This window comes from Pelophylax lessonae, assembly GCF_965119305.1.
Source record: "Pelophylax lessonae genome assembly, chromosome: 8".
In the NCBI taxonomy this organism is placed as follows: Eukaryota; Metazoa; Chordata; class Amphibia; order Anura; family Ranidae; genus Pelophylax; species Pelophylax lessonae.
The window spans coordinates 235721826-235747280 of record NC_138775.1 but is presented as its reverse complement, the minus strand read 5'-3'; the positions used below and the strand labels follow the sequence as shown (position 1 = coordinate 235747280).

At 45.2% G+C, this 25455-nt stretch overlaps 1 protein-coding gene across 2 annotated transcripts in view; it reads right to left on the bottom strand.

Moving 5' to 3' along the window:
• Positions 1 to 25455, bottom strand: part of RABGAP1L (RAB GTPase activating protein 1 like) — a 588371-nt gene that overhangs the window by 468277 nt on the left and 94639 nt on the right. For both annotated transcript variants that reach the window (XM_082265880.1, XM_082265881.1), the window contains exons 9-11: positions 23788 to 23954; positions 17844 to 17982; positions 16436 to 16529 (exon numbers count right to left, since the gene is read on the bottom strand). In XM_082265880.1, coding sequence (XP_082122006.1) covers positions 16436 to 16529; positions 17844 to 17982; positions 23788 to 23954 — 400 coding nt within the window. The remainder of the gene's footprint in view (positions 1 to 16435; positions 16530 to 17843; positions 17983 to 23787; positions 23955 to 25455) is intronic.

The following is a 25455-nucleotide window of genomic DNA, read 5'->3' as shown; positions in this document are numbered from 1 at the left end:
TCTAATCAAAAGACAAAGTAAAAGAACGACTAACATGCTTCAATATATGATTTCATTTCACACGCCGCAGGCTCAGTCTCACAGTGATTAACAAAGACGTTTTGTACTGTTGTGTTAATTCACTTCCCAAATAAAATACCTACTTTGAATGCAGTAGCTGAGGAAAAAGGAAGAAATCAGCCATACTGCTGGTTTTCACTCAAAGCATAATTCCACCTTCCTGGTGAATATAACATTTACCATGAGTCTGCCGGGTATCCTATTTGTAAAACTAAACTATTGCTTTACGTGTACAGTGCTCATCATAAATGAGTACACCCTTTTGAAAAGTAAGATAGCTCAATATCGATATCTCAATGAACACAGGTTTCTAACATTTTGACAAAACAGTTTTGTAGAACATTTGTTTAGCTCCATTACATTAAAGTAAGGTTAAAGTTGGGTGGAGCGACATGCTGACGTCACCTGGAAGGACCACTTCTGTTTTTAAAGCGATTTTGATACGAATACAATTTAAGTGCAACCTTTAATGGCTTATGTAATAAAGTGTAAACGATTTTATATTATGAGGAGCTTTTTGTGTTCTGGGTTACCCCTATGACATCATTGTCAGGAAGATCAATGTACGGGTCACAGGAGGATCCTTAGACGTTGTAAAGGCCCCAGATGGGTATTAAGCCACAAGTGCTATTGACCTCTTGTAAAAAGAGGTCAATACAAGCTGGTAAGGGAGCATTTTTGCTTTTGGTGGTGGCGGTGTCACTAAGGATCACAATTTCAAGGTGGCGGATGGTGGGGATTTTCAATTAAGGACTATATTATTTCATCATATGTGGATTTATTTTGATTATGGACACTAATCATTGTTAGCGCAACTCAGCAAAAGTTATAAGGTTATTAATATGAATTAAGATTACAAAATCTTCAGTTTTACTTAAATTACTTGATGCAAAAATGAATACACCCCACAACAAAAATGACTACATCTAGTATGTTGTATGACCTCCATGATTTGTAAGGACAGCACTAAGTCTTCTAGGCATGGAATTAACAAGTTGGCGACATATTGCAACATCTATCTTTTTCCATTCTTCAAGAATTACCTCTTTTAGAGCCTGGATGCTGGATGGAGAGTGATGCTCAACTTGTCTCTTCAGAATTCCCTATAGGTGTTCCATTGGTTTCAGATCCGGAGACATACAGTACTTGGCAACTTATTCACTTTCACACTTTTTTTTCTTCAGAAATGCAATAGTGTCCTTAGATGTGCGTGTTTTGGATCACTGTCATGTTGGAAAAGTGCACGACGACCAAGGGCACAGAGTGAGGGTAGCATCTTCTCTTTCAACATAGAGCAGTACATCTGTGAATTCATGATACCATCAATGAAATGCAGCTTACCGACACCAGCAGCACTCATGCAGCCGCATAGGACACTGCCACCACCATGCGTCACTGTAGGCACCATTCATTTTTCTTTGCACTCCTCACCTTTGCGATGCCATGCAGTTTTGAAGCCATCAGTTCCAAATCATTTATCGTGGTCTCATCACTCCAGAGTACAGAGAGGCTTCCTTAGTGGATGACACCCATGCATTCCATACCTCTGCAATGTACACTATATTGTGTCATGGAAAATAATCACCCCGGTTTGGCTTTATACTTTTTTGCTAACTGCAGTGAACTTGCATGATGATTTTCTTCAACCCTTCTCCTGTTGACGCGTTAACTTCCATTAATGGCTTGGACACATCTCTGTGAGATGGTTGCAGTTCCATCTTTAGGTTACATTTTAGTATTGCTTTTGCTACAGTATTCTGACTGATAAGTACAGCTTTTCTGATCTTCTTGTAGCCTTCACCTTTCTAGTGTAAAGAAATGATTTTCTTTCTCAGGCCTTGTGATATTTCTCTTCCACATGGTGTCATTGCTGACAGCATGAAATAGGAAGGGTTTGTTAAGTAACACCACTTTTATAATTAACTGTCTGCTGGACACCTATTTAATGAATAATTAGACTCACCTGTAGTTGAATTATTGGTAATTAGGATTTTGTTGTCTAAAACTTAGCTTTGCTCCTAAGGTTTTTATTGGAACGTATTAATTTTTGCAACATAGCCTTGAATGAATTTGTTAGGAAAAATACTTTGGAAATTAATGAATCTTGAATGCAATCAATGGCCTGCATTTGAGGGAGTATTTTGTAGTATAGTGTCCCAAAGAAAATGTGGATTCTGAAAGGAAAGTAAAGGTTTTCTGATAAATCTGCTGGGGTGTACTCATTTATGCTGAGCACTGTGTATACTGTAAGGCCAAAACTTTTTTTGGTGAATAAACAAGAAACTTTTTACCAGCCAATTTTATACATGTCGTCTGGCTCTGGAAACAAATATGCTTCCTCCTGGTTAAGAAACTGGATTTCAATGTACCATCTCCTTGAAATGATACGGAACCATATATAACACCAACAGCAAATTGACGGCCGCGCGCGGTTCAGTTATCCTGACTGACTCCCTAAGGAAGTCACGTGACGTGACGTACCGCGTAGGAGGTGCCTCAAAAAACCGGAAGTGACGTAACGGACGGAGCGATGTCCCCATAGCGCTGTTCAGGCTGTTTTTTTTTTTTTTTTTTTGCTGATAACAAGAAAGCTAAATGTAAGTGCAATATTTTATGTGTGAAATAAATTGTCTATAATACTGCACCATGATGGCCCTCTTTATTTGATGAGCCCTTGAGGTCGTGGTAGCAAATAAAGAACCCGCGATATAAGGAGCCCCAATAAGGAGCCCTAGAGGTATCCCGAGGATCGGGATCACATACAGGAACCCCGAGGAAGGTCCCAGGAGCCATAAGGAACCAGGCTAGAGGAAAAGGCATATAAACACAGGTGTTTTATTTATTGATTTGAGGTGAGAATTTAGAGCACCTAGAAGTGACACCTGGTGGAGGAAAGTAGTCAACACCTTATTTGCACGGAAGCACTTTTGGATCGTTTACGTTGGGATTGAAGACACACATTTGTTTGATTGAACAATCTTTGATTATTTTAAGCGGACTTTTTTATCACATAATTTGGCAATATTTATTTATACTTAGGTATTTATATAATTGAAGCACCAAGCACTTTAGAGATTGGTTTTATCACGCTATTTTTATTGAAGCACATTCACAACTTAATGGGAATTAGGAGATTGTTTTTAGGTAGTAGAGAAATAAGGTCCCACCCAACCAGCACGACACCAACACATATATTTTATAATAATTTATTAATTCATTTTTGAAGCACACCATCACCCCCCTGTTTAATTGATTTGTAGACTGGTTTATAGTGTCAGTATCGTGGTGCAGCATTAAGAAGTGATTTAAATTGCTCAGGAATCACTTACATATATACATCAGTTATCCTGACTAGGCGTCATATGACGTCCTGTCAGAATAAGCCGATCGCAGCCTATGTAAACATTGTGTAAAATAAAAAAAAAAATCCTGATCACTTCCCCAGATTACTATGGTAACATTGTATTGCTCTGATCACAGTGAGTTAAAAGAAAAACATTAAATAATTTTTTACTGTCATGAGTCAGTGTACCCGATTACAGACACACAGGTTTGGCTCTGGTGACAGTATGTTAAAAAAAAAAAAAAAACTTTTTTTTCTTCAATTTCTTCATTTTCCAAAAAATTCTGACAAAATATTACAACTTAAAAAAACTTGCCATGCCTCTTACTAACTAAATTTTTTGTACTGTCCTGGCGGTTTCAGTACATAAGGATTGATCAATTTTCAGATATATCCCATAGTTTGTGGACTCTATAACTTTCACACAGACTAAATAATATACAGTGATTTGGGTTATTTTCACCAAAGAAATGTAGCAGAATAAACTTTGACCTAAATTTTTTGAAGAAATATTTTTTTATTTGCTAAATTTTATAATAAACGACAAAAAAATGATTTTTTTCAACATTTTTAGTCTTTTTTTGTTTATTTAGCAAAAAGTAAAAACCCAGTGGTGATTAATTACCACTAAAAGAAAGCTCTAGTTGTGTGAACAAAATGATAAAAAAAAAAAATAGTTTAGGTATACTGTTGCATGACCATGCAATTGTCATTCAAAGTTTGGCAGCGCTAAAAGCTGAAAATTGGCCTGGGCATGAAGGGGGTAAAAGTGCCTAGAATTGAAGTGGTTAACCAGTACTGGACTGCCCACCGCATATATACAGAGATGTATAGTAACTAAGTAGAACTACTTCACTACTGTACTTAAGTACCGAAAGGTGGTATCTGTACTTTCCTAGAGTAGAATTTTTTTCTCCTACTTCCACTTTTACTTCATTACATTTTTTCAATGATTTCAATACTTCTACTCCAATATTTTTTTTTGTGCTGCATAGTTACTCATTACAATTTTAAAAATTACCACTGCCTGAACAGTAGATGGCAGGTTTCATGAAGCTCAAAACATGTGTATTATCAGCGCATACGAAAATAAAAGCTACCATATGTATAAATAAAAGCTGCATTTGAAATAATAAAAAACAATATGATGTTCAAACTTTTGACTTCTTTAATAACTACATAACACAGTACTTGTACTTTTACTTTCAGTACTTGAGTAGCAATTTTATTTTCAAAACTACTGGTACTTTTACTTTCAGTACTTGAGTAGCAAAATTAAAAAAAAAAAAAAAAAAAAAAACTACTTGCAATACTTAAGTACAAAAAAATGTTGAATACTTAAGTACTTCTACTCAAGTCTCTTTTTGATTGAGCACTTCCACTTCTACTCAAGTCACTTTTTGATCGAGCACTTGTACTTTTTCTCAAGTATGGGTTTTGAGTACTTTATACAACTCTGCATATATACTGCGGCAGGGTGGCCCGCTGCGCAAAATCACATAGATGTACCTGATTTTGTGCAGGTAATATAGAGGCGGGCGCCGCTCCCACTGTGATTGGACAAAGCAGGAGCCAATCAGCGGGTCTGGCGGCTACGATGGCAGCCTGGACCCACTGATCGCTCGGAGGAATGACAGAACGGTGGTCTGCCTATGTAAACAAGGCAGACCACTGTTCTGTCAAGGAGTAAAAGAAAGATCTTGTGTTCTGAAACAGAGTTTTGTTACAAGCCTTGTCAGAAGAAAGCCAACTCCAGAGGGGTGGGTGCTGTGTCCGTCAATAAACATCAGAGAAAAAGATTTCACCGGGTAAATAAAAAAACGGAATTTTTGCAAAATCTTACCTGTAAAATTCCTTTCTCTGAGTCCTCCGACAGTCGCCGCCTCTTCATATTCGTCACATATGGGGTATTAGACTTTGCTCCGAAGGAGTAGCTAGGCAACAGAATATGTTAACAATAAAGCTTTAACATATCCCACCCTCAAGGGGTGGTCCCCTCAGTCAATACCCTCCTACTTCCTGCAACCATATCTCAGTTTTAGTGGAATAGCAGTAGAGTATACAATCAAACCCCAAAAGAGGGGCGGGGGCGGCGACTGTCGGAGGACTCAGAGAAAGGAATTTTACAGGTAAGATTTTACAAAAATTCCGTTTTCTCTTACGTCCTCCGACAGTCGCCGCCTCTTCATATTCGTCACATATGGGGACGTCCCAAAGCAGTGCAAACATGAGGGGTGGGAAACGCATCCGCGCCGAAAGGCAACGCAGTCTCCACATCACAGAAAGGAACCTTACCAAAGGAAGGAAACCAGCTGGGCAACAGCAAAAATAAGTGCTCAACAGGAGCAACAACCCAGGAAAAGACAAAAAAACCAGGGGATACAAAACTTATCCCAACAGCCAGGAGTCCCCAACAAGGGACCCTAGGGAACAGCCGCACTAAGAACCTTGCGGCCAAAGGAAGCATCCGCCGATGCCTGAACATCTACTTTGTAGAATTTTGTGAAAGTGTGCACGGTCGACCAAGTCGCCGCCTTACACACCTGGGCTACAGAAGCCCCATGACGACAGGCCCAAGACGTACTCAGAGATCTAGTAGAGTGCGCCTTCACAGGCACAGGGGGAACCTTCCCCTGCAAAGCATAGGCCTGTTCAATGGTCTGCCTGATCCATTTGGCGATGGTAGAGGCCGAAGCCGCCATGCCCTTCCGAGGACCCTCTGGAAGAACAAACAAGGAGTCCGTCTTTCGAAAAGACTCAGTCGATTTAAGGTAAACCCTTATCGCCCGAACAACATCCAGAGAATGCAATCTCACCTCCTTTGGATGTTTAGGCTTCGTGCACAACGAAGGCAAGACAATATCCTCATTAAGATGGAATTCCGAAACTCGTTTCGGCAGAAAAGAAGGATTAGGTCGCAAGACCACCTTATCCAAATGAATAACCAGGTACGGAGACTTGCAGGACAAAGCCGCCAGTTCCGACACTCTGCGAGCTGAAGTGATCGCCACCAAAAAGGCGACCTTTTTGGACAACATAGACAACGAGATCTCCCTGATCTGTTCAAAAGGAGCACGTTGTAACACAGAGAGAACGAGATTCAAGTCCCAAGGGGGCAGAGGATCCCGCCTCGGGGGAACCAGATGCCGCACACCCTGAACAAAGGTGCCAACCAAAGGATTGGAAGCCACGGGACGTTGAAACAGAACGGCCAGAGCAGACACCTGACCCTTTATCGTAGCCAGCGCCAAACGCTGATCAACACCCGTTTGAAGGAAAGACAGCACACGGGACACCGAGTACGTGCGGGGTGAAAACCCCCTGGACTCACACCAGGCAAAATAGGCCTTCCAAGTGCGGTAATAAACCTTCCCCGAGGAAGACTTCCTCGCGTTGATTAAAGTATGAACGACCTCCGGAGAGAGACCCCTCTTCTTCAGGACCTTGGTTTCAACAGCCAGGCCGTCAAAGCCAGCGACTGTAAAGCAGGATGGTATATCGGCCCTTGAGACAGTAGATCGTCTCGAAGAGGCAGACGCCACGGGGCGTCGACCGCCAGATTCACGAGGTCTGCGTACCAGGACCGGCGAGGCCAGTCCGGTGCCACAAGAATCACCGTGTTGCGTTCCGAGTGTAACCTGCGAAGGAACCTGGACAGCAACTGAATCGGTGGAAACGCGTACATCAGCCTGTACTGATGCCACGGGGCCACTAACGCGTCCGACGCGTCTGCCCGAGGGTCGCGCGTCCTTGCCACGAACCTCTTCACCTTGTTGTTGAGGCGAGACGCGAACAGGTCCACTTCTGGAAGACCCCACTTCGCGCACAACGTCTGGAAGACAGCCGGATGGAGAGACCATTCCCCCTGATCCAGGGTCTGGCGACTCAGATAGTCCGCCTGCCAGTTCTCCACTCCCGGAAAGTGAACCGCCGTTATCGCCGGGACATGAGTCTCGGCCCAAGACAGAATGTCGGCCACTTCTCGAGCCGCTCGGGCACTCCTGGTGCCCCCTTGGTGGTTGATGTAGGCCACCGCCGTGGCATTGTCCGTCTGCACCCGAACCGGGCAACCCTGCAGCCGGTCCGTCCAGCGATGAAGACAGAGCCTTATCGCACGCAATTCCAGAATGTTGATCGGAAGGGAAGACTCCCCCTCCGACCAAGTCCCCTGAGCGGACAGAACGCCCAGAACTCCACCCCAGCCCGACAGGCTGGCATCCGTGGTGATCACCGTCCACGAGATCGGACGAAACGACTTGCCCCCGGACACCAACGGGGACTGGAGCCACCACAGAAGGTTTTCCCTGGTGCGAAGACTCAACGAGATTTAAAGATCCAGAGATTGAGGTCGCCCGTCCCACCTGGACAGGATCTCCGCTTGGAGACCCCGCGTGTGAAACTGTGCGAAAGGAATCGCCTCGAAGGCCGAGACCATCAATCCCAGACATCTCATACACGTCCGCAGAGACGAGTTCGGAACGTCCCTGAGGGACCTGACTTCCTCCCGGAGAGTCCTGAGTTTGTCTTCCGGCAGGAAGACCTTCGCCTGCACCGAGTCCAGTATCATTCCCAGATAGGGGAGACGAACCGACGGACTCAGTGTCGACTTTGGAAAATTTATCGTCCAACCAAACTCCTGCAGAGTTTGCATTGTGACAGACAGGTCCTCCTCCAGACCTTGTCTGGTCGCAGACCGAACCAGAATGTCGTCCAGATACCCCAGGACAGAAATGCCCTGGGCCCTCAATAATGCCAGAACCGGTGCAAGCACCTTGGTGAAGACCCGCGGAGCCGAGGCGAGACCAAAGGGCAACGCCACGAACTGGTAGTGATCCTCCGCAATGGCAAAACGAAGGTACCTCTGATGACCCTCGAATATGGGGATGTGAAGGTACGCATCCTTCAAATCGATGGAGGCCATGAATTCCCCCGGAACCAGGGCAGCCACCACCGACCGCAGGGATTCCATGCGGAACTTGCGAACCCGCACAGAGCGGTACAGAGCCTTCAAGTCCAGAATCGGACGAACCTTGCCCTCCTTTCTGGGCACGGTGAACAGATTGGAATAAAACCCCCGAAACCTGTCCCGATGAGGCACCGGGACCACCACTCCCTGAGCCCTCAGGTCCCGCACCGCCAGGTGCAGATCCCGCAGGCGCTCTGGAGACAGTTGAAGATTTGAGGGAAAAAATCTGCTCTCCGGCCGAGAGAGAAACTCGATCTTGTAACCAGATCGAACGATTTCCAGAACCCATCTGTCCCGCACACGGGCCAACCAGGGCTGAAGAAAACCGAGCAAGCGTCCCCCCACCCCAAAACTGGGTGAGGGCGCCCCTTCAGGCCGAACTGTTATGGGCTGCAGGTCCGGATTGGCCGGACTTCTGTTTCCCAGACCAGGGCTTCTTCTGAGAGCCTTGACCTTTGAACGGTTTGCCCTTGTAGTGCGGTCGAAAGGCACGAAAGGACCCCTGAGGGGGCCGAAAATTTGCATGCTTCTTCCCAGAAGCCCCCTTAGCCTTGGGGAAATGGGGCAAGAGAGTGCTCTTACCCCCGGTGATCCCCTTAATCAACACATCCAGGGACTCCCCAAAAAGGCGAGACCCATCATAAGGCAGATTGGCTAAGGTCTTACGTGAAGATTGGTCCACCGACCAACATTTTAACCAAACCAGGCGGCGAGACAACACCGCCACGCTGTGCACACGTGCAGCCAACGGAATCAAGTCCAGGTCCGCATCACACAGATACATGACACCCTGGTGGATCTGATCCACCATATCCAGGGTCGCCGCCGAGGCCGAATCGGCCACTAGGACGCGCCTAAGCATCTGCGTCCAACTTGCGATCGCCTGGGCCGCCATGAGAGAAGCAAACAGAGCCTTAAGCATAGAACCCGTAACAGAATAAGTATGACGGGCAAGAGACTCCAGTCTCCTATCCGTGGCATCACGGAAAATAGGGGAACCCTCTGCAGGAATCGCAGTGGCTTTGTTCAAAACCGCAATTGCATGATCCACTGGTGGAGGCACACACCACCGTTCATCAGTGGCAGGCGAAAAAGGATAACGCAGCTTGAATTTACTTGGTACCGCAAAAGGTTTGCGCAGATCGCGCCATTGATCCTTAACGGCGCGCTGAAAATCAGCATTGCAGGGAAAAACCTGCGGCGTCCTGCGTTTTCTCTGCGTCCCATAAGCCGCCAAGGCAGCGGGGGGACACACTTCGTCCTGCAAACGCAGCGTTTGCTTAATGGAAGCAATCAACTCATCCATGATTGCAAGCTCTTCAGGCGAGCCAGGGGGAGAATTATCGACCCCCTCAACTTCAGCCTCCACCTCAGACCCCACTAGATCAAGAGAGGAGCGGGACCCCGATAAGGAGGTCCCTGCCAGAACAGCCCCATCACCTTCACCCTCAGAATCAGAGGACAGAGCAACTCTGGGCCGTTTAGTAGATTGAGCAGCCACCAGCATTTGCACCTGAGCAGCAAGGCCAGCCACAATAGTGGCTAAATCCCCCCCTGGGGGGGAAACAGCGGTCCCCTGGCTTTCCACCAATACTGTAGGAAATTTGCCCTCCTGAGAATCCATTGCCCCTGTAATGCCAGACAACCAAGGGTTAACTGCCCCTTTTTTGCAAGCGCGGCAAGCGCAGCCCACCGCACCACACTCAAGCACAATGAGACCCCCACAGGGAATATGCAAACTGAACACAGGCAATGGATAGCAAGAACAGAAGGATAAAACCTGAGGAGACCCTCGCCGCTGCTGCTGCCTCGATCGGTGTTCCTGGAAAGAGGAAGTGATGCTGCCAGGGCGCTCTATGTAAGCCTATGGAGGCTACAAGAAAATGGCCGCCATGCATGTAAACCATGCGGCCGGAGCGGGTGCAGGCAAAATGGCGTCGTTTGGCGCCGAAAACGCCGCTCCACAGTGCATTAAAACACATATTACAATCCAATATAAGGATACATGTTAGATCGCCGCTGCGATCGCTGTATATGCCCAAACATGCCAAGAAAAAACATGCCCCACAGCACACAGCTCTCACACTGCCCAGCCTGACACACACAGTGTCATACAGCTCCCCCCCCCCCTTGCAGCCCACAGCATGCAGCCGAGAGATAGGGAGACAAGCAGTGCGAATAGAGGCAGGTTACACAGTCCCAGACTGACACCCCCCCAGACAGACAGGTCCCCACATAAATACACTTACCTCACATGGCGTGGGGAACCCGCACAGGCGAACAAGCCGCTGCACATGAGGCAGGGAGAGTCGCAATTCAAGACGCACAAAATGGGGGTTAAGAAACCGCACAGCGTCCAGTGAGGTAGCCACCTCACCAATCATCCCTGCACCGAACAGGGATGGGTCGTTCACTATGCCAGGAGCGTTACCTGGCTGAACGCTCGATGGCAGACTGGGAAGCCACTGACCCACGACCTGCGACCAGGGGGATCAGCCCGAGACCCAGTCCGCATGATCCTCTTCATCAGAAGAACTAACTAACGCTGACAAAAATAACAGCTAATAAAAGGTAGAGAGAAAAACTCAAACAAAATATTAAAAAGAAGAAAGAGTCTGGGACAGAAAGTCCCAGCACAGAGAGAGCCAGCCACTCCTGACAAGCTAGACATTAAAACTGAGATATGGTTGCAGGAAGTAGGAGGGTATTGACTGAGGGGACCACCCCTTGAGGGTGGGATATGTTAAAGCTTTATTGTTAACATATTCTGTTGCCTAGCTACTCCTTCGGAGCAAAGTCTAATACCCCATATGTGACGAATATGAAGAGGCGGCGACTGTCGGAGGACGTAAGAGAAATCCCATTTTCTCTTTCCTTCATTGACCGACACAGCTCCGTATCTTCTTGACCATTGGGACGTCCCAAAGCAGTATCAAAAATTAGGGGTGGGAACAGCAACAACAAAATTCCCAAGGCTAAACCGTAGCCAACCAAGTAACATGGAGCTCAACCATAAACAACTTGAGCTCACCTGAAAAAAAAATACACCCTCAAAGAGAACGAGGTCCTCTAAACAGCAGCCTACAAAACCTTGTGGCCAAAAAGAAGCATCCGCAGATGCCAACGCATCCACCTTATAAAACTTTGTGAATGTATGCATAGACGACCAGGTGGCCGCCTTGCAAACCTGGATCACTGATCCCTGATGGCCGAAGGCCCAGGAGGCACTAGGGGCCACCTGACCCCCTAAGTGAATAGGCCTGAATCATAGTCTGTCTGAGCCATTTTGAAATGGTCACAGCAGAAGCGGCAAATCCTTTCCAAAGTCCATCCGTGAGGACAAATAGTGAGTCTAACTTCCTAAAAGACTCCGTAGCTGCCAGACACACCATGATTGCCCGAACCACATCCTGGGAATGCAAGGCAATTTCCTTAGAATGTTTAGGCCTGTGGAATAGGGAAGGCAACACAATGTCGTCATTCAAATGAAAATCAGAGACAACTTTTGGAGAAAAAGACGTACATGGACGAAGAGGCACCTTATCTTCGTGAACCACCAGGAAAGGTGAACGTCAGGACAACACTGGCAGCTCTGACACCCTATGCACAGAAGTAATAGCCACCAAACTGCCACCTTCTGGGACACCGTAAGCAGGGGAATCTCCCAAAAAATTTCGAAGGGAGGTTTCTGAATAACGGTCAACACCAAATTGAGGTCCCACGTAGCAATGGAGACCACACCGGAGGAGTTAAGTGTTGAACTCCCAAGGAATGTGTGGCCAATGCACTTTAAAAGAAAACCGCCAAGGTCAAATCCTGTCCCTTGATGGTACTGAAGTCCAGCCCCCCCCCCCCCCCCCTGTAGGAAAGCCAGGACCTGAGCCACCAAAAAGGAGCGAGGGAGAACTCCACGAGACTCACACCATGCAATGTACGTCTTCCAAGTACGAGGTAGATTTTCTAGCCTTTCACAGCGTAGGAATCACTGATTCAGACAAACCTCTATCCTTCAGCACTTTTAACAGCCAGGCCATTAAAGCCAGCGATTGTAAAGCAGGATGGAAGATTGGTCCTTGGGACAGCAGATCTTCCCTGAGAGGAGGACTCAAAGGAGCATCGACAACCAGCCGTACCAGATCAACGTACCAAGACATGGCGAGGCCAGTCTGGAACCACTAGAATAACCGGAATCCCTTATGCCTTGATCATGGGAGTCTTGGCAGAAGTTTGAGAGGGGGGAAAGCGTTAATTAGACGATACTGACTCCAAGAAGCCACTAATGCATCTGTGGCGTCGGCCAGACGATCCAGAGACGGTGCTACAAATCTCTGTACCTTCCTGTTGAGATGAGAGACCAACAGGTCCACCCCAGGAGTACCCCACCAGAGACACAACTGACAAAACACCTCCGGATGAAGTGACCATTACCCCTGGTCAAACGCCTGTCGATAGAGGTAATCCGCTTGCCAATTTTCCACCCCTAGAATGTGTACAGAAGAGAGGGCTGGAACGAATTGTTCTGCCCACCTTAGAACGCCAGCTACTTCCCGCGCCGCCAGGACACTTCTTATGCCCCCTTAGTGATTGACATAGGCCACGGCTGTGGCACTATCCCATTGAATTCATACCGGACACCCCTGAAGACGTATTGTCCAATGATTCAGACAAGGTCTGATTGCTCAGAATTACAATACATTGATCGGCAGTCTGGACTCTTCCAGAGTCCAGACCCCCTGATTAAAGTCTATACCAAGAACGCCACGCCTCCCAGACAGGCTGGCATCCGTGGTGAGTGGTGACAGCCATCCAGTAAAGGGGGAGAGGGATTTTCCCTGTCAAAGTGCCTGAGAACGAAGCCACCAGATCAGGGACCCACTCGTACCCCAGCTCAACAGGATCAGATTGTCTAGAGACTGTGAATTCTTGTCACCATTTTCAATCTCTTTTTGCAGAGATCTCGTGTGGAATTGTGCAAATGGAACCACTTCGAAAGTAGACACCATCAAGCCCAGCAACTGCATACAAGCCCGGAGGGATGACTATCTGCGGGACAGCAGAAGCTGAATTTCTGGGGTTTTGACACAAGAAGAAACACTATGGCCAGAGTCAAAACCAGATAGTCCAGTATTGTGAACAGAACCAGAGCAGGCTTATGAAGGTTCAGAAGCCAACCAAACTCCCTCAGAGTTCACAGAGTAATCTCCAAGTTGTCCATCAGAACAGTCAGAGACTCTGCTCGCAAACGTAGATCGTCCAGGTACCCCAGTACCGCGATCTCCCACTGATGCAACAATTCTATCACCGGGTTCATCACGTTTGTGAAGACCCGGGGAGCAGAGGCGAGACCAAAGTGTAACACCATAAATTGATAATGCTCTTCGCCAACGGCAAAACAGAGGAATCGCTGGTGATCGGTACATATTGGAACGTGAAGATAGACGTCCTTGATGTCGATAGAAGCGAGAAAATCCCCGAGGTAGGGACGCGACTACCGTGCAAATGGTCTCTATCCGGAACTTCTGTACCCACACAAAGCAGTTTAGTGCCTTGAGGTACAAAAGTGGACCTTGCCTTCCATCCAGGGAACTGTAAAGAGGGTTGAGTAAAACCCCTGAAAACATTCCGGAGTTGGAACCGGGACAATCACCCCTTGAAGTAACAAATCTTGCACTGCCCCAAAATAGACCATGTGAGCGATGTGGGGACAAGTGCAGGTTGGAAGGGAAGAACCTTTCCAGAGGATAAGACCGAAACTCGATCTCGTAGCCGGACCGAATGACTGAGACCCCGAGGGAAGAAGAGGCCTCTTATGAGCAGAGAAGAGTGGCCCACTTCTATGACGGGGCTCCTTGCCCTTGGTAACCTGCAGAAGAAGAGTACTCTTCCCCTCTGTGAGACCCTCAATGAGGTCCTCCAAGGAAGCTCTAAACAGGCAATTCCTACAAAGGGGAGATCAGATAAGGCCTTCTTAGAAGTCTGGCCAACACACCATTTCAGACAGATAACACGCCGAAGGACCACTGCTGATACAGACAGCCTAGAAATCAAAGGAGCCACATCCAAAGAGGCATCAAAGATAAACTGTAGCCCCCGGACCAACTGATACGCCAGCTCTGCAAAGGCAAGGGGGAGCCGTTTCCCCTCCAGGTTCCCGGCATAGCATAAAAGTTTAGCCCACTCGGTCAGAGTTTGCGACACCAGGGCAATAGTAAATACCTGCCTAAGTGCCCAACCAGCCGAGTGAACATATGGCATGCCAGAAACTTCGCCCTCCTACCAGCCAGATCTTTAAAGGCCTAGGACTCCTCAACTGGAATTAGGGTAGCTTTATTTAACCTGGAACCCGGCGAGTCCACTACAGGTGGGACTGTCCACTTTTTAATCAGGGAATCCTCATAAGAACACAGCATAGCAAAACGTTTAGGGACCACAAGACTGCATTTTGGACAACTCCACTGTTTTGTGACAATGTTGTCAATGTAAGCGGAAACGGGGAACACCCTTGCCACTTTGGAGGGCCTATGGGACCAGCGCCTCTGACGCAGCACAAGCCTCATCCTCCAGTATTAAAGTTTCACGCACTGACACAATCAGTGCATCCACCAGCGCCTTTTCATGTGTGGCTAGAGGAGCAGAGGAATCATCCTCACTATCTGAGCACTCAGGGTGTGTGGAAGCAGAGTTGAATGAATCTGTGAAGAATGAATAATGGGAACTGTTACAGCTGACTTAGGTATTATCCTGGTCATACTAAAGGGTTAGGTCATCGGCCTAAAACGAGCATGCAAAACAAGAGTTTACATTTTCAGTCCCCACTGGCTGCTTGTTCTTCCCAGATCAGTAACTCACTGTAGAGGAAAGTCCAGAATCATAATGATAAAACGGAGATACAACTTGGTGCCTGCAAGTATTTTTGGCATAATTCTTTCTAGTAAGCTTGGGAGTACTTCCAGTGTCTGAGTAATAGGAACAGAGGCCTTGACCGTGTCAATTTGAAGCCCCTCCCTCCACCATGCAACAGATATCAGTATTTATTCACTGCTACTATCTATTAACCACACATTTTTTTTTGTAAAAACAAGTGTAACAGGAAGATATACTTCCGGCACCCCTATACAGTCTATCTTTTGCTGTCACCTTCATCCCCAGCTTAATCAGCTGGATAAAACCCTAGTATCGCACGACTGTAACCAGATGTCCTAACAGAAGACAGCAAAAATACAAGAGATAATAACCTGCCCACCCTGTGTCCTTGCACCTTGAATAGATGGCGAGAGGAGTAGAGAAATCTGCTGTGGTCCTACACTTCTAGCAGTGAAGTTCTGAGTATACTGACCCAGAATGTGTGATTTTCAGCTACAGTACACTAATCCACCAACAAAAAATGTACAAATGATCGGGAATGGAAATAATGACATCCAGCTCCACAGCTCTGCAAAGCTGGGCAGCAGAATGGAGCCCTTAAATATACCCAGAAACTTGACGTGCATGTAGCTGTGTGCTCCTTGCAGCACTGATGCCCCAGACCACGTTCTGTGTTGGCTGTGCAAAAACCTGGCATTGGAGAAACCCAGTTATTAAAGGAAAATTGTGCTGAGAAAAACGTATCGTTAACCTCCTTCTGAAAATGCTAGTGGCTCGGCTCTCATTCTTCACTGCTTTCTTGATAGCTGACCCAGAACAAGCAGGCACCAAGTGAAGTCAGATCTCCGTATTTGCATTCTTGTTCTGGGTCGTGATTTAGCAAAGATTTAAACAATGAGATCAGCATTCTCAGGAGACAAGGTCAGCAATGGCAGGAAACTTTGCCTTTAACAAAGACAGTCTAGTAACACAATCACCCAAAACTTCAAATAGCTATGAAGTCATTGACTCAATCCCCAAGCCACACTAACACCAGAATAAGGATATTTTTTTCCAAAAATGTGAAGTTATTTTCAGCTTAGCCCAATGAGCAATGATATTTGAAAACTACAGTGACTTGGATAAAATAAAGATCCTTGTGTTTAAGCTTTGTGAATTGAGCCTCACAAACCTTATGTGAAACCAATGTAAAACCAACTGACCATTTGACAAGCAGCTGACCCCAACATCCCAATATCTTCTCTGGACATTCTTTGGAAACGTCACCGGAGCCACTCCAGAGTTCACTGTCACTATCTGCAAAAAATATATATATATATATTATACAGATATTATATACAGTAGGTATTTAATTAAATTGGTTCATGGTGACTTCATCTGTAACTTTACAAACTTAAGGCTTAGGGTCCTTTCACATGATGGGCCATCCGGCGTGGTCCGTTCTATGCTCAGCAAGGATCAGCTCCGTCTCCACTCTGTGTGCGGAGACGGAGCAGTCAGATCCCCGCTGTCCTCTATGGGGGAATCGGATGAGAACGGACTGCCTGTCCGTTCTCATCCAATCCCATCCCATTCCGATCCACTGGAAATAGGGTTTCCATCCATCCGTATTTCACGTACAGGATCAGAATCGCATATCAGCAGGTGTCAGTGGAGATGTCTCCGCTGACATCCGCTGCCCCAAAGGGATGCATGGAGGATCCGATCAGGTCCGCCTAAAAAAACTGACAGGCGGATCTGATCGGATCGTTCGTGTGAAAGGACCCGTAGTTTACAAAGCGTTAACACAATGGTAAGGATCTTTATTTTTAGACATGTGACCAAATGTACAACCCCAAATGGCTGAAAATAATGGTCACATTTTTTTTGAAAATACAGATCCCTATCCTGATGTGTAAGCTTTGTGATTGAATCATTATTGCTTCCCCTGATGTCATTATGTGATCTGGGGAACTAGTATAAAAAAAGGTATCTGCATTTATTATTTCACACAGACATACATGAATGTTTATATGTGATTAAAAAGATCCCAAGCTTTTCCTGGCCTTTACAAGTAGAAAATTAAAGAAAACATCCTCCTTGCCACACAAAAGTTGACCAAAGAAAAAGCAAATTATACCATCTGACTGTACAATTTCTCTATAACCTCCTTTAGCAAAAGTTTGGGCTGATTTACAGTATAAAAGAGTGAAATGGGTGTGGTATAGAATGGTATGGTATGGTATACAAAAAAATACAGCAATGTCAGGTCCTGTAATCAGCTCACCTCTAATCATGAAGCTCCCTGCTGCATTAAACAGACAGAGCTATGAAGGGCACTACAGGTTCCACAATGCACGTAGTATCCAACAAATGGCCTGCCAAATCTAGGCTGTGATAACCTAGTAGAGTATAATGGAGAACAGATACAAATACCCGCTCTTAGTTATAAACTGACCCCTATGTAATCTTAGGGCCCACCTAAACAATCTATTTAATTGGTATCCAATTATAAAAGCCAATGCACTACACATTGACCAGTAGCACTAAAGGCGATTGTATAGTCAGACTATAAAGTGTATAATTAGCTGGAGCATACTTTCCATGGGAGAAAACAATAAAGGAACTTACCTTCCTCTGGCTCCTCCTCTTCCTGTGGTGACATAACTCCACCTGTGCTTGTTGGGCTGGTAGGCACCTCAACGACTTCTGATTGCCGCTGCAAGCTCAAAACTTCATAGATTGCATCACCAGCTCCTTTACTCCCAGACTAAATAAAATAAATAAATGGGTAATCAAAAGGAAAGTAAAAATATAAAATGTAATTTTTAGAAGCAGGTACTTGGCGTGGAAAAGTATATATTAAGAACTTTGAATTCAACAATGTTTTATTTTTACAGTTCATAATGGCAGAGGTGTTTAGATCAGCAACTATACCTAACTGACAGTTTTGTCTCTGCACCTTGTTGGGCTGTCAATATGCAGATTAGCTGAACTCCTATGCAGAAAGACGAAATCATTTGTTATCGGAGTCTGCCCCACATTAAAATGATTGGAAGTCAGTGAAAGCCATGCCATTAAAAGTACAAAATAGGCTAGCCATACCGTTTATGTGGGTATACAGTTTCTGCAAAATCTCATTTTAGCTGACCATGCGCATTACCATCTGACTGATTAATCGCCATTAGATTTACTGCAAAGTAATTCCATTCAAAGGGGAGGTTCCGCTATAGGCCCTCCTCGCCAGACACATTTGGCATGTCTTTTTTTTTGGGGGGGGGGGGGGTTCGGCGGTTCACCTAGTTTTTTTAACAGGTGCAGGACTCTGAGCTGTGAGAAGGATATCCTTGAACTGGAGAGAGCCCAGAGAAGGGCAACAAATCTAATAGGGGGGACTGAAGGAGCTCCATTATGAGGAGTGAATACGAACTTTAACCACTTGCCTACCAGGCCTATTTTTGACATTTGGTGTTTATAAGCTAAAATCAGTTGTTTTTGCTAGAAAACTACTTAGAACCCCCAAACATTATATATTTTTTTTTTAGCAGAGACCCTAGAGAATAAAATGGAGATTATTGTAATATTTTTTATCACACCGTATTTGCGCAGCGGTCTTCCAAACGCAATTTTTTTGGAAAAAAATCACTTTTTTGAATTAAAAAATAAGAATCCAGTAAAGTTAGCCCAATTTTTTTCCATAATGTGAAAGATAATGTTACGTCGAGTAAATAGATACCCAACATGTCATGCTTCAAAATTGCGCACGCTCACGGAATGGCGACGAACTTTGGTACTTAAAAATCCCCATAGGCGACATTTTAAAAATTTCTACAGGTTGCCATCTTAGAGTTACAGAGGAGGTCTAGGGCTCAAATTATTGCTCTCGCTCTAACGATCGCGGCGATACCTCACATGTGTGGTTTGAACACCGTTTACATATGTGGGCGGGGTTTCCATGTGCGTTCGCTTCTACGCGAGCTAACGGGGACAGGGCGCTTTAATATTTTTTTTTTTTTTACTATTTATTTTATTTATTATTTTTTATTTTTACACCATTTAAAAAAAAAAAAAAATTGATCATTTTTATTTCTAATACAAGGAATGTAAACATTCCTTGTAATAGAAATAGGCACGACAGGACCTCTTTTTTGTGAGATTTGGGGTCAAAAAGTCCTCAGATCTCACAAGTACACTAATAAAGATGGAAAGGGAAAAAAAAAAATGACAACAAAAAAAAAAAAAGGGACCTTTAAGCTGGTTGCTCGGCAACGACGTTTGCCATCGCTCCGGTCCTCCAAGACAATAGAGTCATCCTGTCTGTGAGGATCCGGGACCCGATCATTTTCCCAGCTGCCGGCGGGTGGGGGGGGGGCACCTCTTCCGCCATCCCGGAGGGTGATCTCGCGGCGAATCCGCCGCTGGGACCACCCTTATCGGAAAGCCCATCGCCTGCAGTTTAAAAAAATACCAGGGTTATGGCAGCTATCTGCTGCCATAACACCGGTATTTAACTTTAAACTCAGGACGTATATGTACTGCAATATAATACTGCAGGACGTATATGTACTTGCAATATATACAAATGTAACTGGTGATTCTAGCATAGGGAGAAAATTGTTCAGTCCCAGGTCACATAACAGTACACATGGAAACTCAATTAGGTTGGACGAGAAGTGGTTTAACCTTAAACAGCATAAGAAGTTCTTTACTGTTTGAGCTGTCAGGATTTGGAACTCTTTCACAATTGGTGGTTTACGCAGGGAGTGTCGACAAACTCCAAAAACTTCTAGATGGGCATCTTAGCGAACATAATATACAGGGATATGGGAAATGGTAGCGACATAGATACATACAGTACATAGACACACACACACACAGGTTCCACTGGATGGACTGTGGTCTTTATTAAACCCTATCATCTATGTAACTACGCTCACCTATTTTCAGGCCACTCTGGTCTGGTCACATGATCCCCTGTGTCAGCCAGAGCCAGTGTTCTGCCGAAAACTCCAACGCTGACAACAGATGGGCCATAGAAGCCTATGGGTGATATCACAACTCCAAGGCATTCCAGGCATTGTCCAGTGTTCTCTTCTCTGCCCTGCAGCTGGTGATCTGCCGAAAAACTCGGACTTGCCGAGATCTTCAACGACGTTATTTCCAGTGAGTTTACACCAGGAATAATTGGAGATTTCGACCACTTGGTGTTTTCACACAACACCAGCAGCCTTTAGACTTCGGTAAATGCTGATTGATTTTTGTATATTACCTATAATATGTATATTCTTGCTCTATCTTCAGAAGAAATATGGCTCAGCTACATGTTAATATGCTCCGGAAGAAGCGTTTATGAGCGCAAAATATATTGAGCTGAATCAACTTCACATTGGACCCAGTACATGAATATTAGCTCTCTTTATACCTTTTGGATGTTTATAGGTTTTTTACCAATTCACATTACCGCTTTGAGTAAGCTATTCAATATTCAGATCTCATGGTCCTATGTAGTACCGGGTTGGTACTTACTTAATTAGAAAGCACTACACATGTTTTACAAATGTAATTTTTGATGTATACATGAGGTTTTTATGTACAGTAAGTAAATGTAGCACCCTCCTAGGTAGGTGCTAGAGAGAGTATAATTTTAACTCTGCCTATTAAAGGAGCAGCAGGTAAATTCTATATTGAACTCTGCTTAACAGGGAGCAGGATCTGTGAGTTAGGTCTGCGCAGTGTGCCCAGTGTGTGATTCATATGGTCTGAGGGAGTATCCCCACTGTGCCCAATGAGGAGGCACATTGGACAGTGGAGGAAACCTGGCCAATGAGGACACAGGATTTTGATACAGCCCCAGGGATTGGCACAGGCGGCTGTCTTGGTGCATTGTGGGGAGTGGTATAAAAAGCCAGGGTCACAGGTGCATGAGGTCTTTGGCGGGAAGCAGAGTGCCAGAAGGAGGGTGGCGGCTGCCTCCTCTTCTGAAGCAGTTGGTGTGTGGCCACAGGCGGTCAGCCTGGTGAGCCAGAGGTGTGGAGCTGAGCACAGAGGTCCAGGAGAGCTGACTGGAGTTGAGGCACTGCGAAAAACTGGAAAGCAGTATCGTGAGTACAGAGGATCTTGCCTAAGGGTCTGCCCAGGAAGGGGACCACTCTGGAGTAGTGTAGTCAGTGGACGGGTGTCAGCTGGAGGAAAAGCGGGTACTAGGTGAGTGCCCTAAAGAGAAGTACTATGAGGAACATTTACCTCAGATTCATCCAGTAGCAGGATGAAGTAGTGGCCTTTCCGCATCCACAAGTTAGAAGTCCTGAGAATTGTGAATAGTTCAAGTGTTGGAGTATCCCAATCATCCCTTCTCCCATCCCAATATAAAATAAAAACAACAAAAACATCAACCCCCCTAAACTGATCATTGACTGAGCCAAAAGTGTGTAAAACCAGCAGCCCTCAAGGGGGCAGTGCTACATAAATAAAATAACTTTTTAAATTATTTCTTGTATATAGTCATGTTGTGCCACTAAAGTCCAATTCCTTTCCACCCGCTGTTTCATGCAAATCAGGATGAGGCACATTGTACGTTATTAGTGTCCACAGTGCCACTCTGTGGGGACACTTTTTCTATCCATTATCTATATCGAGTGCAGATAGTTAGTCTGCTCGCTAGTTGTCGCCACCTTTGGAGGCCGCCATGTTTTTGGACTAACAATCTGCACTAATTATAGCATCTACCAGAGTGTAAAGGCTGCCGGTGTTGTGTGAAAACACCAAGTGGTCGAAATCTCCAATTATTTCTGGTGTACACTCACCGGAAATAACGTCATTGGAGATCTTGGCAAGTTGGAGTTTTCGGCAGAACACCAGCTGCAGGGCAGAGAAGAGAACAATCAACAATGGCTGGAATGCCTTGGAGTTGGGACATCACCCATAGGCTTCTATGGCCCATCTATTGTCAGCCCTCCTTGCTCTCCCCTGCAACCGCCGTCGACTGACACAGGGGAGCCAGATCACATGACTGGATTAGAGCAGCCTGAAGATGGGTAAGTATACAGATCTTTCTTACATGGGTTAGTCAGAATAGGCGCTAGGAGGGGAAAGAGTATTTTTAAGACTAGTTAGGCTTTTCCTCGATTTTGACTTTAAGGCCCAATCAAGCAATTCAGGCCTGGGAACACTAACGGACTGGCAGTAATATCAATTACTTAACCACTTGCCGACTGCGCACAGTATATTTACTACGGCAGTCGGCCCCCGGCCAGGCAGAGTGACGTAGGTCTACGTCGCTCGGCTGTCACTCCTTCTAGAGCCAATAGCGGGCGAGCGCGCGCCCGCCTCGGCTCGTTCACGGAGGAGTGCGGGAGTGTGACTGGCGGACCCGATGTAAACAAGCCGCCTGTCAGTTCTCCCTGTGTAAAAATGAAGATCAGACGGTTCTACTATGTAGAACCGTTGATCTTTTTTTTTTACACCAATAGGAATGTCCCACTACAGTTAGAAGCACGCCCCTAGGACACACTTAACCCCTCCCTGTCCAATACAGTTAACCCCTTCCCTGCCAGTGTCATTTTTGCAGTAACAGTGCATATATATATATATAGCACTGATTACTGCAGTAATGTCACTGGTACCCCCAAAAGTGTCAAAAATGTCAGTCAAGGGTCCGATCTGTCCGCCGCAATGTCGCAGTACAGCAAAAAAAAAAAATCGCAGATCGCCGCCATTAAAAAAAAAAAAACACCAAAAATGACAAAAATCTTTCCCTTTGTTAGTAAACGCGATAACTTTTGTGCAAACCAATCAAAATACGCTTTTTGAGATTTTTTTTACCAAACATAGGTTGCGTAAAACAAATTGGCCGAAAATGTTAAAAAAATTTGATTTTTACATTTTTTTGGGGGGAATTTCATATAAAAAAAAAGTGAAAAATATTGTTATTTTTGCAAAAATTACGCTCTTTTTTTGTTTATAGCGCGTGATCAAAAAATCGCACAGGTGATCACATACCACCAAAAGAAAGCTCTGTTTGTGGGAAAAAAAGGACGTGAAATTCGTTTAGGTACAGCGTCGCACGACCGCGCAATTGTCCGTTACAGTCACGCAGTAAAAAAAAAAATCGCAAAAAACCCCCTGGTCTTTTAGCAGGAAAATCCTCCGGTGGTAACGTGGTTAAAACACTGCTTTTAAAATTTTTCAATTGTTATTCTTTATTAATATATAGCGATACCACACAGATACAGCCCGAGTACCCTTATTATATTTTCTACACACAATGTATACTACAAACTGAGTATTAGAAGGAGATCTTGCCTATTATGTGTTGCCTATTATGTGTTTGTTAACATAAGAACTGTATAGCAGGTTGCCAATAATAATGGGAACCTTTATACAAAAACAAACCTTCAGATCATTTGCTATGTGAAAGCAGATTCCCTCTACATTAACACTTGATCTGAAGCTGCAAGCTGTGCTAGTTTGAAATGTTCGTATAAAAAGAAGGACAAGATCACATCAAAGGTGAAAGACAGAAGAAAATGTGAGACTATAAAACATGGTGTGAAAGACCTATTAAAGCTCCATGTACCTGTTTCAGCTTTAAATAGAAAGTCTCTGTGAAGGTTTTGCGGCTGAAATACCAGAATCGCTCGTTTGTGGGGTACACACGGACCACGGTCTCCAGCAGGAACCGGACAGGCTCTACCACCTCTGTTACCACCATGTCTACAGCGACTGTCATGTAGACTCGTTTATCTGAGGGGAAACGGTATAAAGAGAGAGTGCCTATGAATCATGCAGTTTAAGGGGTATGTAAATCATTACAGTGAACTTATTTTATTGGTCCAAAGCATAGATGCATGTGAACACCGCTCTAGGTCAGTCTGCCATCTGCACCTACACTATTGCTGTCGTGATGCTGTTCCCCACCATTTGTGTTTTTGGATTTGTTTTTATCGACTTGTTAAAATAAAGGCGATTTTAGTGGAAGTGTGGCCAACCATAATTCTTTTTTCTTTTATTGGTCCCTTTTGATCTCTTAAAACACACCTTCGAAAGAATTATATTATACAGGTTTGAGAAGTGCAAAAAAAAATGGGATTTTGACTAAAATCCATTAACCAAATCCATTTCTCGGATGTTAATTGGCGGATACAGATCCTGATATTCTTAACCATTGAGTTATACTGCCCCCCTACAGGAGTAGGACACCATACAGAAAAAAAAAGTCTGGCCACGCCCATGGGCAGTCCCAGGGGGTATACCCCCTCTCTTTGCTATAGACATTCAGTTTAGTTACAAGCAGTGTCAGGAGAATTACAAGTCCACAGAGGGGTGGGTGTTGTGTCAAGTCAAGTCAAAAATCCCATTTTCTCTTTCGTTCATTGACGGACACAGCTCCTTATCTTCTTGACCATTGGGACCTCCCAAAGCAGTGAAAAATATGAGGGTTGGAAACAGCGAAAAATAAATTCCCAAGGCTAAATTATAGCCAACCAGGTAAACAGGAGCACAAACAAACCAAATGGAGCCCATCTGAAAACAAAAATAAAAAATACACTCTCTAAGAGGATCAGGTCCTCTTAAACAGTAGCATGCAAAACATGGCAGCCAAAAGAAGCATCCGCAGATGCCAACAGATCACTTTATAGAACTTTGTGAAAGTGTGCACCGACGACAAGGTGGCTGCCTTGCAAACCTGGGTCACTGACGCCTGATGACGGAAAGCGCAGGAGGCACTAAGCGTCCTAGTAGAGTGCACCTTGACAGGAAAAGGATTAATCTGACCCCTGATGGAATAGGCCTGAATCACTATCTGCCTGATCCATCTGGAAATGGACCTAGTAAAGCGTTTTCAGCTTCCTCTGCATCCATCTGTGACTTGCTGAAAGACTACGTAGCTGTCAGATACACTCTAATTGCCCGGACCACATCCAAGGTATGCAAGGCAATTTAAGGATGTTTAGGCCTGGAACACAGGGAAGATCTTCATTCAAATGAAAAACAAACAGAGACAGCCTTTGGAAGGAACGATGATCAGGGACGAAGAACCACCTTATCCCTGTGAATCACTAGGTAAGGTGAACGACCGGATAATGCCGCCAGTTCCGACACCCTGCACGCAGAGGTGATAGCCACCAAAAAGGCCACCTTCTGGGACAGCGTAAGCAGGGGAATCTCCTGAAGATTCTCAAAGTGAAGCTTCTGGAGAACCGAAAGCACTAAATTGAGATCTCAAAGCGGCAACGGAGCCTGC